This window comes from Hyla sarda, chromosome 1 (assembly GCF_029499605.1).
Source record: "Hyla sarda isolate aHylSar1 chromosome 1, aHylSar1.hap1, whole genome shotgun sequence".
Lineage (NCBI taxonomy): Eukaryota > Metazoa > Chordata > Amphibia > Anura > Hylidae > Hyla > Hyla sarda.
The window spans coordinates 510,867,533-510,886,501 of record NC_079189.1 but is presented as its reverse complement, the minus strand read 5'-3'; the positions used below and the strand labels follow the sequence as shown (position 1 = coordinate 510,886,501).

The window sequence follows — 18,969 nt, the reverse complement described above, 5'->3', positions numbered from 1 at the left end:
AGTGCATTTTTGGTCACTTTTTATATCATTTAAAAATGAATAAAAAGTGATCAATAAGTCCTATCAATGCAAAAATGGTACCGTTAAAAACTTCAGATCACGGCGCAAAAAATGAGCCCTCATACCGCCCCATACACGGAAAAATAAAAAAGTTATAGGGGTCAGAAGATGACAATTTTAAACGTATTAATTTTCCTGCATGTAGTTATGATTTTTTCCAAAAGTCCGACAAAATCAAACCTATATAAGTAGGGTATCATTTTAATCGTATGGACCTACAGAATACATATCAGGTGTCATTTTTACCGAAAAATGTACTACGTAGAAACGGAAGCCCCCAAAAGTTACAAAACAGCGTTTTTTTTTCAATTTTGTCGCACAATGATTTTTTTTCCCGCTTCACCATAGATTTTTGGGCAAAATGACTGACATCATTACAAAGTAGAATTGGTGGCGCAAAAAATAAGCCATCATATGGATTTTTAGGTGTAAATTTGAAAGAGTTATGATTTTTTAAAGGCAAGGAGCAAAAAACGAAAATGCAAAAACGGAAAAACCTCCGGTCCTTAAGGGGTTAAAAGAACAGTGCGTGACAGACAGACCAGAAATCTCAAAGAACTGGAAGACTTTTGTAAGGAAGAATGGGCAAAGATACCTCAAACAAGAATTGAAAGACTCTTGGCTGGCTACAAAAAGCGTTTACAAGCTGTGATACTTGCCAAAGGGGGCAGTACAAGATATTAATTCTGCTGGGTGCCCAAACCTTTGCAGACGCCATTTTTTTGTTTTCTGTTATGTTTTCTGTTAAGTGTAAATGATGGAAATAAAATCTAACTTTTGTTGACATATTATAAGAATGTCTCATCTGTAATTTGATGCCTTTTGGAGATTTTTCCATCTTTACTTGGCTTCTTTATGCACATTAATACTAATTTTTACCTGGGGTGCCCAAACTTTTGATCCTCACTGTATATATATATATATATATATATATATATATATATATTGTTTTTTTTCACCGTAGAATAAATTATGTCATTACAAAGTACAATGGTTGGCAGAAAAAAAAAAAAAAAGAAAACAAGTCCTTCTATGCGTCTGTAGGTGGGAAATTGAGTTATGGCTATTAGTAGGCAAGGAGAGAAAAAATAATAGCAAAAATTAAAAATCACTGCAAAATCGCAGCTGATCTGTAGGGGATTCCACAGTGTGTGTGAACATACTCTTTGAAAGTGATGAGAAGTCGCTCAATAATTTTATTCAAGTTGTGCAATAAGGGTAAAACTGGATCACTGTAGGGTGGCTGTGTATGTACATCAGTGTTTCTCAACCAGGGTTCCTCCAGCTGTTGCAAAACTACAACTCCCAGCATGCCCGGACAGTCGAACGGTGAAACTGGATGACTGTAGGGTGGCTGTGTGTGTATATAAGTGTTTCCCAACAAGGGTGCATCCAGCTGTTGCTAAACTACAACTCCCAGCATGCCCGGACAGCAAAAAACTGTTAGGGCATGCTGGGGGTTGTAGTTTTGCAACAGCTGGAGGCCCCCTGGTTGGGAAACACTGTAGATTGTGTACATTATGTTATCAGCAGGTGAGTGGATCTCTCCGTGACCTGTTAGTTTAGCTGTATATACCTAATCCCCCTAGTAGTGACATTTGACATGCCTGTATACACAAAGCCGAAGTGCCAGTCCCACCAAGGAGTGTTTCCTCCAAGAATGCTGCCCTATCTGTCAGACAGGTCTGCATTCACTCACTGAGGGCAGCCCACAGCCCTGTCACACCCATAACAACACTCAGTTCTGTCCCCCAGTAGGGTATGTTTACATGCACCGTTTTTGGTGCGGTTTTTTTGGCCTGGTGTGGCGGTGTAACCAGGCAGTGCGTAGCCCCTTGGCAGCAGTCACACAAGGAGGGGCCTCGGCCAGGACTGGATCGGAAAAGCTGCTTCACGCACTAGGAAGTCCCTGACATTTCTCTTTTCTGTGTTTCTGCAGCAGTTGTGTGAGGAGCGGACGGAGCCGTGCAGACATGCCCAACAAGGGGAAGAAGCCCGCCGGAGGTGCCAAGGGGGTGAGTGCAGCGCTGGTGGTGGGCACTGAGGACCTGCTGGGCCGTGCCAGGGGAGGGGTGGGGGTATCTACGTGTTGTAGAGTGAGTCCCTACAGTTGTAGGGCACTGCCAGCCAGTACTGGTGCCCACATGCACAAGGTATATATACCTGACCTCAGCCAGGTGCGCCCTCCCTCCCTGGCAGGCAGCCTAACACATGTGAGGGAAGGAGGGAGGGTGAGGAGGAGATGCTGGCAGGGTGTGGTGGTGTCTGCATTCTCCTACTAGAGTTAACCCCAAAACACAACCCTCCTCTTGTCATGAAGCAGAGGGCCGGGCTCTGCCCACATCACTCCCCTCTGCCAGAGGTGCCTGCTCACAACTTCTACAACTTCATCTCAGCAGCAAGACAGCAACTCTAACCATGGCATTTGCAAGCTGGTGGTATGCTACGGTAAATACCTGTGTGTCTGTGCTGGGCATCACTGGGTGCCCGGCTCTGCCTTTCATTGTTGCAGGGAGTTCCCCGAATTCCTTTCTTGTCTCAGGGGGCTCCTTCCTATCAGAGGTTAAAAACTTCCCAGGGAACAGTGTTAGTCAGTATACAGCTGTAATCTCTGTATCATCATCATACTGGTGGCTGGCACCCTGCTTGGCAGAGGCAGCTGGCAGCTTTGTGTTTTGGGCAGGGATTTATTGGCTACACAGACTTTAGTTGGGTTACCACAATGTCCTATTGTGATATGGCATCTAATGACTGCCATTGTGATTGTGATTGTACCTATGTACAAAATCCAAGTTTGGTGATGTCGAGTCACAAGCGACTTTGCCAGCATTGGCCTCAAAGTAAGTTGTGCGCCGCTGTAACCTGCTTGTGATTTCTCTGCGATTTGGCAATTTTTTTGTGTAATAAAGTCGAGTGACATCTGTGTAACTCAGATGTTATTAGCTGTCGCAGGACACATGTTGCCATGAAACCCCAGCCTAAAGGGGTTTTCTGAATTTTACTATTTTATGAGATCAGTTTTTGTTTGGGAGTTGGGATGCGCTGGCCTGTCATTTAGGAAGTAGTGGATTCTCCTGTGTTATCACAGAACACTGAAGAACACTATAGTGTGCCCCTCTCTACTGAGAGGTCTTTGAATTTTGGGGGTTCATGTGGTGACCCCAGCAATCAGCAGAATGGATGAGCTTCCTATGTTAGGGCTTGCGAAAACCTGGAGGCCAGGAAAAACTGACACTCAGGGAAGATTAGGGGACAGTAATGACTGTGACACAGGGGGAAATGAGGGGATACTGATGACTGACACAGGGAAAGATAAGGAAACATTAATGACTGTGGCACAGAGGGAAACAATGGGACACTAATGACTGTGACACAGGGAGATATGAGGGGACACTAATGACTGTGACACAGGGAGATATGAGGGGACACTAATGACTGTGACACAGGGAGAGATGAGGGGACACTAATGACTGTGACACAGGGAAAGATAAGGAAACATTAATGACTGTGGCACAGAGGGAAACAATGGGACACTAATGACTGTGACACAGGGAGATATGAGGGGACACTAATGACTGTGACACAGGAAGTGATGAGGGGACACTAATGATTGTGACACAGGGAGATATGAGGGGACACTAATGACTGTGACACAGGAAGAGATGAGGGTACACTAATGACTGTGACACAGGAAGTGATGAGGGGACACTAATGACTGTGACACAGGGGGAGATGATAGGACACTAATTACTGTGACACAGGAAGAGATGAGGGGACACTAATGACTGTGATACAGGAAGTGATGAGGGGACACTAATGATTGTGACACAGGGGGAGATGATAGGACACTAATTACTGTGACACAGGGAGATATGAGGGGACACTAATGACTGTGATACAGGAAGTGATGAGGGGACACTAATGATTGTGACACAGGGGGAGATGATAGGACACTAATGACTGTGATACAGGAAGTGATGAGGGGACACTAATGACTGTGATACAGGAAGTGATGAGGGGACACTAATGATTGTGACACAGGGGGAGATGATAGGACACTAATGATTGTGACACAGGGAGATATGAGGGGACACTAATTACTGTGACACAGGAAGAGATGAGGGGACACTAATGGTTATGGGAGACGGGACACCAATGATTTCAGGCTAGTAGAGACTGGCTTTAGAGTTTCTCTACACCTGTAGTAGCCACTGTATGTCCCATCTGTGTAGTTTTAGTTCTGTTTACATACATATGTGAATGTATAGGTGACCACATAGATAAGATCTACTTGTGTAACTGTACTTTAGGACTGCTGGTGCTCTGGTGCTTAAAGTACCATTGACATTCCTGCTTCCATGTACACGAGAGGCTTCCTTCTTGATTTTAGTTAGTAACCTGTGGATCATTTCCTTCCAATATTTATCATGAAGATGACCCTCTACTATGCTTTCTGACTGTGTTTTCCCGGAGGCATACATGGATACATACATACACCTCCCACAGATACCTCCGATCGAGGCCACTTATGTCCACCATAGAGTCCAGTGTATTGTGGGGAAATGTAGCATTACCTTTCAAATAAATAGCCTGTTATAGAATGTAATGCTGGGCCTTATAAAGCAGCTCCTCATTCAGGCCCATAGACCCCTATGATGTCTGTATACCCCGATAGGGCCTATGGATATGGGATGTCTTTAAATTTGGTATTTTGCCAATAATCGTTCTTGTAAATGTGAATGTCAGTAATGTAACTTAGGCTTGCTTTACATATGTGCGTTGTCAGTTGTTTACCCCTCTGGCGCTGCAGAACATGCACCTAAGGGAAAATGAATGGGACAGTTCAAAATCATCTGGTGTCTCAGTTTGGATGCCGGATGATTGGACTCACCGGACCGGCACAGACAGGGGAACCCACCTTGCTGCATTCCTCTGTCCGGCAATCACAAACAGTGGACGCTGGATGATACGCAAACAATGCCAACTGGTGCACTTCTGGCATCAGTTGTGGCAGGTTTTGCCTAGTTTTGCCGGATCCTGGATATATGTATCTCTAGCCTTATCTGATCAGATCGATGCATCCTGTCAGCTCAGAAACCCACTAACCCACAAGCCAATCCTGAACCTCAGTGAAGAAGTAACTGCAGTCACATCCGATGCAATAGAATCCTACACCTAAGAACATGGGCAGGTTTCCATATGACCACATTGAGGGTCCAGAGCGACTCATTCTCAGGATTAGGGGAGTCTTAGTTGGTGCAGTTGGCAATATTTACAAAGTGATGATCCATATGGATTTAGGTCATAATGTGGTAGCAAAATGCTACTTCATTCAGTGGATTATCCTATGATACTGTATACGTGGAGGCTTATATTTATCTGGACACTGATGAGGATAACCCAATATTTATAGGGGGTTCCCTGGTAAATTGTAATATGAAAATGTCTAAGCCTGTCTGCTGTTACCTTACTACTATACTATTTGTAGAATTATGGGCATTTTTTGTTTTTTATAAGTTTTTCATACTTGTTCATACAGTCTGTATCTGTAGACAGGATACATGGAATAAGGCCATAGAAATCAAAGTACATATCCTATCCATATAGAGAACATCATGTCAGTCTATTTAAAGTTATACACAGACTTAAGAACCACTTATAGGGACGATTATATTTTATATTAGAGACGATTAATTTTACAATATATAATGAGTAGTGTTCTAATATATACTTATTACCTAAATCACTCCCTGTAGGAGCATAGTCATTCTCACACTATAGAAAAACAGCCAAAAGCAGAGGGTGAAGTTCCTGGGCCTTGATACAAAATCTGTGAAAGGACCAGGACTATGTAAATCGCTTATATGTCCGGGGGGGGGGGGGGGTTGGGGGCTCAGCCACCAGAAACCTCAGTGTTAAACCTCTGCACCCTCTATGGGCATCGGCAGAACAGTCAGATTCTTTGATGTTGGCTCCAGCAAGTACCAACAATACAGTCTTGGAAGGTGGTTCTAAATACATTTCCATTATCTGATAAGAACGCTACTAAATTAAATCTATGTAAATTATGGACTCTGGGAACAGAAAGATTTTGCTGGAAAAATTAGCAAAAAAAACTGCACCTCATAGACTTGGAGCATCGGTCCTCAGTGTAGTCAGGTCTCGGGAATTCATTTAATACTAATGGCCTCCAATGTATAAAGGCCTTATATTCACAGACTCGCCACTTTAATAGGTACACATGTTCAATTGTTTGTTAACCTAAATAGCTAATTGGCCAATCACATGGCAGCAACTAAATGCAATTAGGCATGTAAACATGGTCAAAACAACTTTCTGAAGTTCAAACAGAGCATTAGGATAGGGAAGAAAGGGGATTTAAGTGGCTTTGAACGTGACACGTGATACCGAATACCAAAATTTTTGTGCTGCACGATATGAATTTTAACCCATACCGCAATATCGGTTTGGCCCCTCCCCCTCGGGAATGAATGAATCAGCCCAGCGCTGCACAGTCCCCACATCGGGAAACTAATTCTATGTGACCTGCGAGCGCTATTCTGTCCCCCCCAATTAATTATTAGCCCAGCCCAGCGCTTGCCCCATCAGGGTACTACTCATATGTCACCCGCATGTGCTGCCCTCCTCATCCTGTTTGTTGCGGCCGCCGGCGCTGACAATCTATACCAGTGGTCTCCAACCTGCGGACCTCCAGATGTTGCAAAACTACAACTCCCAGCATGCCCGGACAGCCAACGGCTGTCCGGGCTTGCTGGGAGTTGTAGTTTTGCAACATCTGGAGGTCTGCAGGTTGAAGACCACTGCTCTATACTGTGCGGTATCCCTATACTGTGCTGTATCCCTATGCCCGGGCTGCAAAAAATAAACAAAATAAACTTTATCTTACGTCCCATTGGTCCGGTACCGGCCTCACTTGTTTCCTGGGGACGGGAACGTCAGACAGCCGTCAGCCTATCATCGGCCGCAGCGATGTTCCGCCTCGGTTGGTGATAGGCTGAGCCCACTGTCATGTAAGAAGCCGGTGATAGGCTGACAGCTCTCCGACGTTCCCGTCCCCAGCGTAAGGCCGACGTAGGTATTTTGTTTACCTTTTGCAGCCCGGGCATAGGGTTACCGCACAGTATAGAGTGCCAGCGCCGGCTTCCGCAACAAACAGGACGAGGAGGGCAGCGCTTGCGGGTGATATGTGAGTATTTACCCCGATTGGGATGTGGGCTGATAATTAATATGGGGGGGGGGCGGGGGGGCAGGAAATACCATTATATACCGTGGAACCGCCAAAAGTTTAAAAAATACCGTGATACACACATTTGGTCATACCGCCCAGCCCTAATGTACACATTTTGTAACCAATGTATATTACAAATATACATACAATGGTATTATCTACATTATACAAAAATTCTTCACAAATGGTCCACTTTACCATCTATTGGTAGTAGTATAAAAAGTCTCAGTATAGTTGTAGCCATGGGCCAGTTTCAGGCAAGCATTTTACAGATGCAGGTTTGTCTGCTCATCTAATGACCTGAACTAGAAGCATCATAGATCATGCGCTGCTTTCATTCAGGTCATTATACCTTGGGTTGGTCCTAGACCTGCGTCTATAGTATGACTACATTAACATGTCTGTATTACGCTTGTCTGAATCAAATTAATGACGGCTGTATAAGAAATAATTCTCTTACTCATAGGCTGATTTTTTAATGAGTAGGTAGAAATAAGAATAAAACCATTGTATACATTATACAGCGGTGGAGATAAATCATTGTAAACCATTAAACATAATTATAAAGTTGCTAAACATGATAATCATCTGCTTCATTTTATTAAACTATGCTAAGTTTAGTGTCTTATTTTCTGAACAATATTTTAACCCCTTAAGAACCAAGCCCATTTTCTCCTTAAGGACCAGGCCAATTTTATTTTTGCATTTTTGTTTTTTTTCCTCCTCGCCATCTAAAATCCATAACTTTTATATTTCCATCTACAGACCCATATAAGTGCTTGACCAATTGTACTTTGTAATGAAACCTCTCATTTTACCATAAAATGTACAGCGAACCCAAAAAAATATTTCTTTACGGAGGAAATTTAAATAAAAACCACAATTTTGCACATTTTGGTTTCGTTTTCATACTGTACAAATTACGGTAAAAATGACGTGTTCTTTATTCTGTGGGTCAATAGGATTAAAATGATACCCATGGCTAGATACTTTTATATGTTTGTACCGCTTAAAAAAAAAAAAATCTAAAACTTTTTGTTCAAAATCAGTAATCTAAAATCACCCTATTTTGACCACCTATAACTTTTTCATTTTTCTGTATATAGGGCGGTATGAGGGCTAATTTTTTGTGCCGTCAACTGTACTTTTTATCGATACCACATTTACATATATAAAACTTTTATAAAATTTTTTAATAATTTTTTTAATAAAATGTGACAAAAAGCCATCCATTCATAGTTTGGACATTTACGCACGCTGCAATACCAAATATGTTTATAAAAAAAAATATTTAGGCTTTTTGGGGATAAAATGGGAAAAACTGACAATTTTTATTGGGGGAGGGGATTAATTTTTTTACTTTATATTTTTACATTTTGAAACTTTTTTTTTTACACTTTTTATGTCCCCTTATCTATAGCAATCATTTGATTGCTAATACTGTTAAGTGCTATGCATAGGACATAACACTGATCAGTATTATCGGCTGCTCAATCTCAGATCAGAGCAGAAGATCCGAGGAGACGGACGGAGGCAGGTGAGGGGACCTCCGTCCGCCATTACAGATGATCGGATCGCCGCGGCAGCGCTCATCTATTTTAATATGACACGAGGACCGCTCCGATGCTCGCAGTCATACACAGGACGTAAATGTACGTCCTGGTGCGCGAAGTACCGCCAAACCAGGCCGTACATTTACATCCGTGGTTGTTAAGGAGTTAATGACCAGATTGCTCAGTGTTCCGCACAGGGTTCTTGTGTATGTAGCCTAAACTACAGCCTTATCTGGGCATGCTCACCTGTATCCTTCCCTCAATCAATTGTCTACAACCAAATGTTTAGTCTAAAGGGGCGACACGTCTTCTTTACCGTGAGGACTGTGAATTTATGGAACGGTCTACCTCAGGAACTGGTCACAGCAGGAACAATTAACAGCTTTAAAACAGGGTTAGATACATTCCTGGAACAAAATAACATTAATGCTTATGCAGAATTATAAAACTATATCCCTTTCCCTTATCCCCTTACACCCTTCACTTCAATTCCCTGGTTGGACTTGATGGACGTATGTCTTTTTTCGACCATACTAACTATGTAACTATGTAACCACATATATGTTTGGCTGTATTTCAGATCTGTGTTGCACAGACCAGTAATAAGGCACCAATAGAAATATGTAGTTCTAAACCGTATCCCTGTCCTCACTTACCATAATTCCAAGTCATACAGAGGTTATGTTTGCAATCATGATATGGACGCAAGGGGCCATTGTACGTACCATGTGCATGAGCTCAATTTGTTTTATCTAAGTTTCTGGTCTCAAGAAAATAAAGAATGTTATACTTGTGTTAAGAATTAGACAGTATTGCTAAGTATTGCCTACAAGTTTCTGGCACAGGTATAATAATAATATTTATTTATATAGCGCCAACAAATTCCACAGCACTTTACAGTTTTGAGACAAATATTAGACATTACTATACATACTAAATATTTAAAGAGTACCTGTTAAATAAAACTTTTAATATAGTGTTCCTTGTGTAATTAGCAGACACTTTCCCATTCACTTGCTTTTAAAATTATAAACATAAATATGTTTAAAATGTAATATAAAAAAGCGGCCATTAGGGGACTCTGTTCTGTTCCCTGCCACAATTAATACAGTGAGTTTGGTCTCCTCCCGGCTTGGCAGGAGTCCAAACTCAGGAAGTGTTTCTCTGCACTGAGCTTGATTGACAGCTGCACAGAAAATGAAAGCTGCACAGATTCTCACAGAAAGCTGCACAGACTGAAAGCTGCAGGAGAGCCTCACTGATAGCGACACAGACTGAAACATGCACAGAGCTTGAAGTCTTCTATTCATCACAGCATTGCAACCATGTAAGGGCGGAAGTGGTCCCCCAGCAGGCTTCAAGTGATATAATGCCTGCTGGGAAACGCCCACTTTCTCCTGCTGGGTAATTGCACTATGTGAGCAAGAAGAAAGGTAAGATGCAGAGCTTTTTAAAAGGGCTGGAGGGGTTTTAGAAGTAGTTAGGGAACATAGCCTGAGTTAGTTTAGAACAGTTTATTTGGGGATAGGTACGTGTCATCAATCCACATTTTCTAAACTAACTCAGATTATATTCCCTAACTACTCGTAACACCTCTTCTGCCCTTAAATTTTTTCCTGAGCTTTATAAAGCTCTGTATCTTACCTTTCCCCTTGTGTGAGCTCCCGACAGGAGAAAGTGGGCGTTCCCCAGCAGGCGCGATGTCACTGAAGCCTGCGAGAGCTGTGCCTCACCATGCCCCGCACGCACTTCCTGAGTTTGGTCTCTTGTAGTATACTACGGTTTTCAGTCCGGTCACAAAACCGTATACGGGGCAAAAATGAGACGACCGGAGTCATTATCTGACTCCAGTTGGCTCATTCAAATAAATGAGATGTGGGCCGGGTTTGACTGGGATACAGGAGTGCCCGGCTTTCACATCTCCCAGCCGGATCCAGTGACCGTATAAAAGAATTGTAGTGTGAATGCACCTCAAAGGGGTACTCCGGTGCTTAGACATCTTATCCCCTATCCTTTGGATAGGGGATAAGATGCCTGATCGCGGGAGTCCCGCTGCTGGGGACCCCCGTGATCTTGCACGCGGCTCCCTGTTTATAATCAGTCCCCAGAGCGTGTTCGCTCCGGGTCTGATTACCAGCGACCACAGGGCCGACGGCGTGTGACGTCACACCTCCGCCTCCGTGTGACGTCACACTCCGCCTCTGTGTGACGTCACGCTCCGCCCCTCAATGCAAGCCTATGGGAGGGGGCGTGACAGCAATCAGAATAAGATGTCTAAGCACCGGAGTACCCCTTTAACTGTTTCACTTGCACAGGGAACAGAAGAGAGCCACCTAGTGGCTGTTTTTTCAATAACATTAAAAGCATAAAAGGGTTGAGAATTTTAACAGCAAGTAAATAGCAGAATGACTTATAATTATATATGGAACAATATATTAAAAGATTAGTTTTGGTGACAGGTACTCTTTAACAAAAGGAGTGAGACACCTGCTCAAGAGAGCTTACAGACTATGACGAATCGAGTTAAGACACAAGGTATTCTATAATGGTCCAGCCATGTTTATAAATAGCATAGGTTACATAAAGATGGGTGAATCAGTTAAGAACTAATCTTTGAATGTCTAAAGTGCATAGAGTGTAGGAGGACACCACTGAATAATGGGGAGACCAATCATGCAGTGTTACAGAACTGCATGAAGAGATGAGTCTTTAGGGCACATTCAAAACTGTGGATGTTCAGTATAAGTCTGAGGGTTTTGGGTATTGTATTCCAGAGAACTGGTGGCGCACAAGCAAAGTCCTTGAGATGGGAGTGAGAGGTTTGGATTATAGAAGATGTTTAGTTTAAGATTATTAGCAGAGTGGAGAGAACGTGTAGGATGGTAGACAGAGATGAGGGAGAAGATGTAGGAAGGTGCAGCAGTGGGGAGAGTTATGTGGGTGACACTGAGAAGTTTATAATCTATTTTGGAATGAATAGGTAACCCGTGTAGTGACTGACACAGGGGGAGGAGGGGGGGGGGGGCATCAGTGTAACAGCTGATACTGTGTTTCGCTCTGAAAATAAGACCAGTTCTTATATTAATTTTAGTCACAAAAAACACACTAGGGCTTATTTTCAGGGTAGGGCTTATTTATTTACGGTATGTACATTGAACAACATACATGGACCCCCAACATCAGCCCAGCCCTGCACCCCACATTGGGGGACTAATCGTATGTCACCCACGAGCGCAGCTTCTCTCTCCCCCCCCAGCCAAATATTTATCAGACGCTGCACTGTACTTTGTATTCCTGTGCCAGGCTGCAAATATTAAAAAACAAACTTTAACTTACCTTCGTCCTTCGTTCGCCCGTTGCCTCATGGTCCCTCCGTGGTTCTTGCTGCTTCCTGGGGATGGGAACATCACAGAGCCTTCAGCCTATCACCAGCCGCAGCGATGTCCCACCTCGGCCGATGATAGGCTGAGCCCACTGTCATGTAAGAAGCCGGCTGGCTCCTTACATGACAATGCGCTCAGCCTATCATTGGCCGAGGCGGGACATCGCTGTGGCCTGTGATAGGCTGAAGGCTCTGAGACGTCCCAATACCAGGAAGCAGCAAGAGCAGCAGAGAACAGTGAGGCCGGTTCCTTAGAAACAGGGGAACGGAGGACGAAGGTAAGTTAAAGTTTATTTTTAATATTTGTAGCCCGGGCATTGCCTAGGTCTTATTTTCGGGGTAGGGCTTATATTGCAGCCCACCACAATAATCCAGCAAGGGCTTATTTTCGGGGTAGGGTGTATTTTCGGGGAAACACGGTAAGTAAAGGTCTAACAGAAGAGGAGTCTGGCTTTGGCAGTTAGGATGGACTGGAGAGAGGAGAGTTTAGAGAAGGGAAGACTTAATAGTAAAGAGTTACAATAGTCAAGGTGAGAATGAATCAAAGCAACAAGAGTTTTAGCTGTTTAAACATTAAGAAAAGGGTGAATTATAATGTGAGATTTGCTGCAACAGAGTTTGTCACATATGTAGCGCCATGTGCCCAAGTTACACAATACCAGGGAGGGGTGGCATGACTGAATAAACTCGAGAGTAGACATGTATTTAGAGCTCTCTTACTCTACTACCAACTAAAGTACTTTTCTATGTCATACATTGCTATTGGGACAGACATGAAACCTAAAGCTAAGGCTTCTCTCAAAGCCAGTAGAATGGAGTGTGCATTAGACAAGTGTTAGAGATAAAGGATGACAACAGGTTTGAGGCCTACTGCAAAGGGCAGGGATATTTCACCTCACTATCAGGTGCCCCTCTCTGTAAGTTGACTGGCAAAGCAACATCGCCTTTGCATTTTTATCTGGCTGACAGTCAACATATGTCCAAGAATATCATATACTAAATCAGTTGAACAGGTTAACTATGTAAGATATTACCCACTGATTTATTGTTTTAGGTCCCTATTAGGAAGAGATCTAGGTGGTGACAGGTTATCTTTATAATACCTGCAGGATGGTTTGAGTGTATGAAAATGAATTGGGTCAATCACAAACATGCCTTTATAGACAGATATTGGTTTAAGGGTGCGTTCACATCTGTAGTTCTGCTTTGCCATAGTCATAGGATTGCCAGTCTAACATGACACCAAGGGCACCCAATAGACCCCAGAGGGGTCTGTCATTTTTGTGCATGCTGCACTATTTTTTCAAGCAAATATGGCTAAATCTGCAATGGAGTCCCTGAACAGAGCCGTCACTGCACACTCAGCCAAAGAGCATCTTGTAAAGTAAAGTATGTCATTACGGATGAGAGCGCAATAAATGTTAATAATTTACACAATCTACTACTTCTGACTATGAGTTTAAGGGATGTTTTGTAAATTTATTGTCAGACATATGTGTAAGGTATTTGGTAGATGAGAGTATCATTTACAATCAATGCAAAACTACAACTCCCCAGGTTGCCTGGACAGACTTTGGCCGGTAGAGCTGGGCGGTATGACCAAAAATGTATATCACAGTACTTTTCTAAATTATGGTGGTTTCACGGTATTTGTGGTCGGGGGGGGGGAGGGGGGATTCCTCAGTATAGTATAGTGTCAGGTAGTCAGGGGTCCTCACCATGGTACCCGGGGTCTCGGTCAGGCCGCCCGGTAACTCTCCTCCATGTCTCTGCAGTCCTGCTCGAGTTTCCCGCGCCCGCCCGGAAGTCACGTGCCCACTGGGAGTTGTAGTCCCCTCCCAGCTCCTCACAGTCAGTTCAGTGCGGCTCGGACTACACTTCCCAGAGACGCTGTCTGGCCGGACGTTTCTGTACTCCATCACGCATTGGAGTTGGTTGCTATGGAAATGGTATTGCGGTATGTGAAAAAATTAATATCGTAAGACGAAAACACCGGTATTTATGAATCGGTATACCGCCCAGCTCTACCTATAACTCACCCATACTGTATATGTAGGTATTGTCCCGAACCCCGAGCGCACTTTCGCTCCTTCCTCAGGGGGCTACTGTGTAGAGCCCTGTGCAGGACTGGTTTTTCAATCCCGCTCCAGTTTACTTTTTGACCAAATCTGCCCGCTCCCGCTAAAATGTTTGTCCAATCCAGCCTGCTCCAGCTAACATAGGAATGTAAATAGAGTGCCATGCTCCGTACATACTCCCCATTTCTGTACTTTTTATCGGTACCATTTTTGTTTTAATGGGACTTTTAGATCACTTTTTATAATTTTTTTTTTATGGCATATGAAGTGACCAAAAATACGCAATTTTGGACTTTAGTGGCGATACCACAAACTTTTCTATATATTTTTTTACATTATTTTAGTTAAATAATGGGAAAGGGGGGGGGGGGGTTCAAGATTTTATTAGGGAAGGGGTAAATGGGAAGGAGTTAACAAAAAGTTTAACACTTTTTAATGACACCTTTTTACTTTTTGTTATAGCTCCCATAGGGTATGTGCACACTGCATAGCATTGCACCCTAGGGTCTGTAGAAAACCCTACAGTGCAATGCTCTGCAGTCTGCACATACCCCCCATGTAGTCTGAAGTACAGACTAGGGTACAATGCTCTGCACATACATTGCTATACACATGGGAGGGTATGTGCATACTGCAGAGCATTGCACCCTAAGGTCTGTAGAAGACACTAGGGTGCAATGCTCTGTCTGCAGTCTTCTCTGCACATACCCCCCATGTGTATAGCAGTGCAGAGCAGACTGCAGACACAAATGGGAGGATCGCCGACCGCCGAGGCCACAGCATGGTGCACAGCGAGTGTGTGCTGTAGAAGATTATCATTCTTAACTACTGAAAGGGGCCCGGGCAGTGGCATTGGCGGCTGAATATGGCAGTCCAGGGCAGGCTGAGTGGGAAAAGGAATGGCTGCACTACGGCGGCGGGAGGAGACAATTAGGAGGAGCAGCAGCCCGAGTCTGAGGCTTTGCGGGACCCGCAGGCATAGCGCCTTACCACCCGTGCCCGCCCGCAGCAGCCTCCTGAACGGTATTGCGGTATATGAAAAATTCTTATTGTAAAAAAAAAAAAAACGGTATTCGGTATGAACCGGTATACCACCCAGCACTACTGTCTGGGCATGCTGGGAGTTGTAGTTTTGCAACATGTTTCGATCTGATGTTTGATCGAGGATACTTATAAAAATCTAAAATAGCTAGTCACACTTAGTGTATGTGCTGCGGTTTTACAGTAGCAGCAAAGTGGATTAGATGTAAATAAAAAAACTTGTACACACGCAGCACAAAAATATGCAGATAATCTGTGCAGATTTAAAGTGATACCCCAGCCCTAATTTTTATTGCACAAGAGACTCTGTTCCCCTGTAACTATAAGAGCGTCTCATAGAGTTACATAGAGAAAGGGACTTGGGCAGCAGATCTGCAGCCGCTATAGGTCGCATGTAACTTTTGCTTACATGCGACCTATTTATCAAATAGTCGCACAACCTTGATAAATAAATCGCACCTAAGCAAAACCCGGGACGGGTTACGTAGTCTGTAAAAATTCTTACACAATTATTTTGTGCCTTATTCTATTTTAACACAACATTCATTTTAAAATGTAGTGGGTACACCAGCATGTACGTGTCCTAAAATTAACAAGGTGTGCAGTGTGTATTTTCAACCTTAAAATTAATAGAGTTATTAGTTGTATAATTTATTTTTTCTATAATTAACATTAATGTAGGGGCTTTGTTTCATGATGCAGAACAAGAAACGTTATTAAAGTGGGTTTTAATTTTATTTTCTGCAGATGTATGCACTTTCTGTAAGCCAGGTTGGACCTGGAATACATATGTGACTTGTAAATGGAGATACGACTTTTTTTCTTCAAAAAAAGCGACTATTGCATTTGATAAATACATGACCACTGCAAAGTAAAAAAAAAAATTACTACGTGAGCAGATTTCAGAAATGTGCTTTGGAATAAGCAAACATCTAAAAGTCGCAGCATGTATGGAAAAGTCGCACGTGAGCAAGTACGTGTGCAAAAAATTCTACGATGGAGCCTGAATCTCCTTCATAGCGATTATAGTGCAGTTGTAGACAGTAACCCACAGTTGACATATTCCCTCATTAGAGATATCCTCTTTTCTTTTCCGTTCTGGTTGGGCCATCGTGGTGACTTCTTTTAGCCTTGATCTTTGCAGAATCTTTCAGACAAACATCTTTGGCTCTACACTTTTACAGCACCTTCCCAACCTTAAACTTAGTCTTAAAGAATGAGAGCTTAAGGCTAGGATTACACTTGTTGTTTTTTTTTTTTCTGTGAAAACGCCAAGAAAAACACCAATTCTGCCTCATGGCGTTTTTTGGGCCAAAAAACGCTGCGGCCAGATGTTAGCTGTAAATCAACTAGAAATCGCAAAATTCTTATTCCACTTGGCGTTTTTCACTTTGGCCTTTTTTTTATCCTTTTGGCGTTTTTTCACTCTTTTCTTGCGTTTTTCAAATTGTTGTAATCTCAGCATGTTGAGCCACTGGCGTTTTCTTGTCAAAATCGTGGCATTTTTCTCCATAGAAGTCTATGGGAGTGAAAAAACAACAAGAAAGACGATATGTGGGTTTTAACTTTGACGATTTTGCAGGCGGTTTTTATTCTTTTTTGGACTTAAGCGAACCAAAAAAGTGATGGAGATACCTTTTTTAATAAAATTTCGTAGGGTACCATTAAAAAAATTTAATAAAAAAGATACAGTAGTGAAGGAAAAAATTTTATCTAACGAAATGTATCTTTTTTATTACAACATTTTTATTAATTTTTAAACAGGGATCAATTTATGTGGGCGGGCAGGTACCTAAAAATATAGCCGACAATAATAAGATGTAGTGTGTGTGTTTTTCACTTTATTTTCTTTTTTTTACATTTTTTTTTAGGTAGTACTACTACTCCCAGAATGGAACACACTGTTCCATGATGGGAGTAGTAGTACATGTACTAATTGACAGATCGCCCGTTGCGATCCTCCTGTATAATGTATAGATGCGGTCAGCCGCTCTTCTATGGTCCCCTGCCCTGACGTATATATACACATATTCATATTTCCCGCAGAGAGCTGTGATTGGCCAGATGGTTCCAGCCAATCACAACTCTCTGTTGGAAATTGGAATGTGTATATATACGGCAGTGCAGGGGACCATAGGAGAGCGGCCGGCCTCGCCTATACATTATACAGGGGGGTCACAGAGGGTGTCAGGAGGGATACCCGCTGTGATCTTTCCTTAACTGCAGGTACTACTACTCCCAACATGGAGCACACTCTGCTCAATGCTGGGAGCTGTAGTACCTGCATTAATAGACAGATTGCAGTGAGAGTCAGAAGTTACACTCGCTGCGATCTGTCTATTAATGCAGACTGTTCCATAATGGGAGTAGTAGTACCTGTAGTAATAGACATATCGCCCGGGGTCTCAGTCCTGACACCCGATGCGATCGTCCATTATATTGCAGAGATGCGCCTGTATACAGCGCTCACATCTCTGCACTGTACTCCGGCCAGTGATGTAAATAGAACATATTTCCCACCCAGAGTGGTAATTGGCCGGATGGTTGCAGCCAATCACAGCTCTGAGGGAAATATCAATGAGTGAGTGGGCGGAGTACAGAGCAAAGATGCGAGCGCTGTATACAGTCGCTCTATCTCTGCTATAGACAGGACGTTCACAGCAGGTGTCAGTAGTGACATCCACTGTGATGTGTCCTTAACTGCAGGCACTACTACTCCCATCATGGAACAGTCTGTTCTGCTCAATGCTGGGAGCTGTAGTACCTGCATTAATAGACAGATTGCAGCGAGAGTCAGAAGTTACACTCGCTGCGATCTGTCTATTAATGCAGACTGTTCCATGATGGGAGTAGTAGTACCTGTAGTAATAGACATATCGCCCGGGGTCTCAGTCCTGACACCTGATGCGGTCGTCCATTATATAGAAGAGATGCGCCTGTATACAGCGCTCACATCTCTGCACTGTACTCCGGCCAGTGATGTAAATAAAACATATTTCCCACCCAGAGTGCTGATTGGCCGGATGGTTGCAGCCAATCACAGCTCTGAGGGAAATATCAATGAGTGAGTGGCCGGAGTACAGAGCAGAGATGTGAGCGCTGTATACAGTCGCTCCATCTCTGCTATAGACAGGACGATCACAGCGGGTGTCAGTAGTGACATCCACTGTGATGTGTCCTTAACTGCAGGCACTACTACTCCCATCATGGAACAGTCTGTTCCATGTTGGGAGTAGTAGTACTACCTAAAAAATGTAAAGAAAATAGAGAAAAAAAAGTGAAACACACACACTATTAAAAAAATTATACAAATTTTGTTATAAAATATATTCATTTTGTTTAATACATTTTTTTCCATCACTGCTGAACCCTTTTTTTTTTATACCCAACTTATTTTGGGTACCAAAAAAAATGCCAAAAGGTGCCAAAAAATGCAATTTCCACACAAATGAAAAAACGCCAGAAAAAACGGCAGACGTAGGACATTGCACTGGCGTTTTTTCAGGCGTTTTTCATGTTTTTTTTATCCCAAAAAACGCAGCACAAAAAAAACAAGTAGAAACTTAGCCTAACTCATGCAGCATTAGGATGTTACAATGTATGACC

At 43.0% G+C, this 18,969-nt stretch overlaps 1 protein-coding gene across 9 annotated transcripts in view; it reads left to right on the top strand.

The window, feature by feature from the left end:
- The window catches only part of CAST (calpastatin), a 197,570-nt gene that overhangs the window by 48,287 nt on the left and 130,314 nt on the right, over positions 1 to 18,969 (top strand). For 5 of the 9 annotated variants that reach the window (XM_056537592.1, XM_056537573.1, XM_056537570.1 and 2 more), the window contains exon 2: positions 2,000 to 2,075. In XM_056537592.1, the coding sequence (XP_056393567.1) occupies positions 2,034 to 2,075 (42 nt within the window). In that variant the 5' untranslated portion in view covers positions 2,000 to 2,033. The other 4 variants (XM_056537569.1, XM_056537571.1, XM_056537574.1 and 1 more) reach the window with 4 other exon arrangements.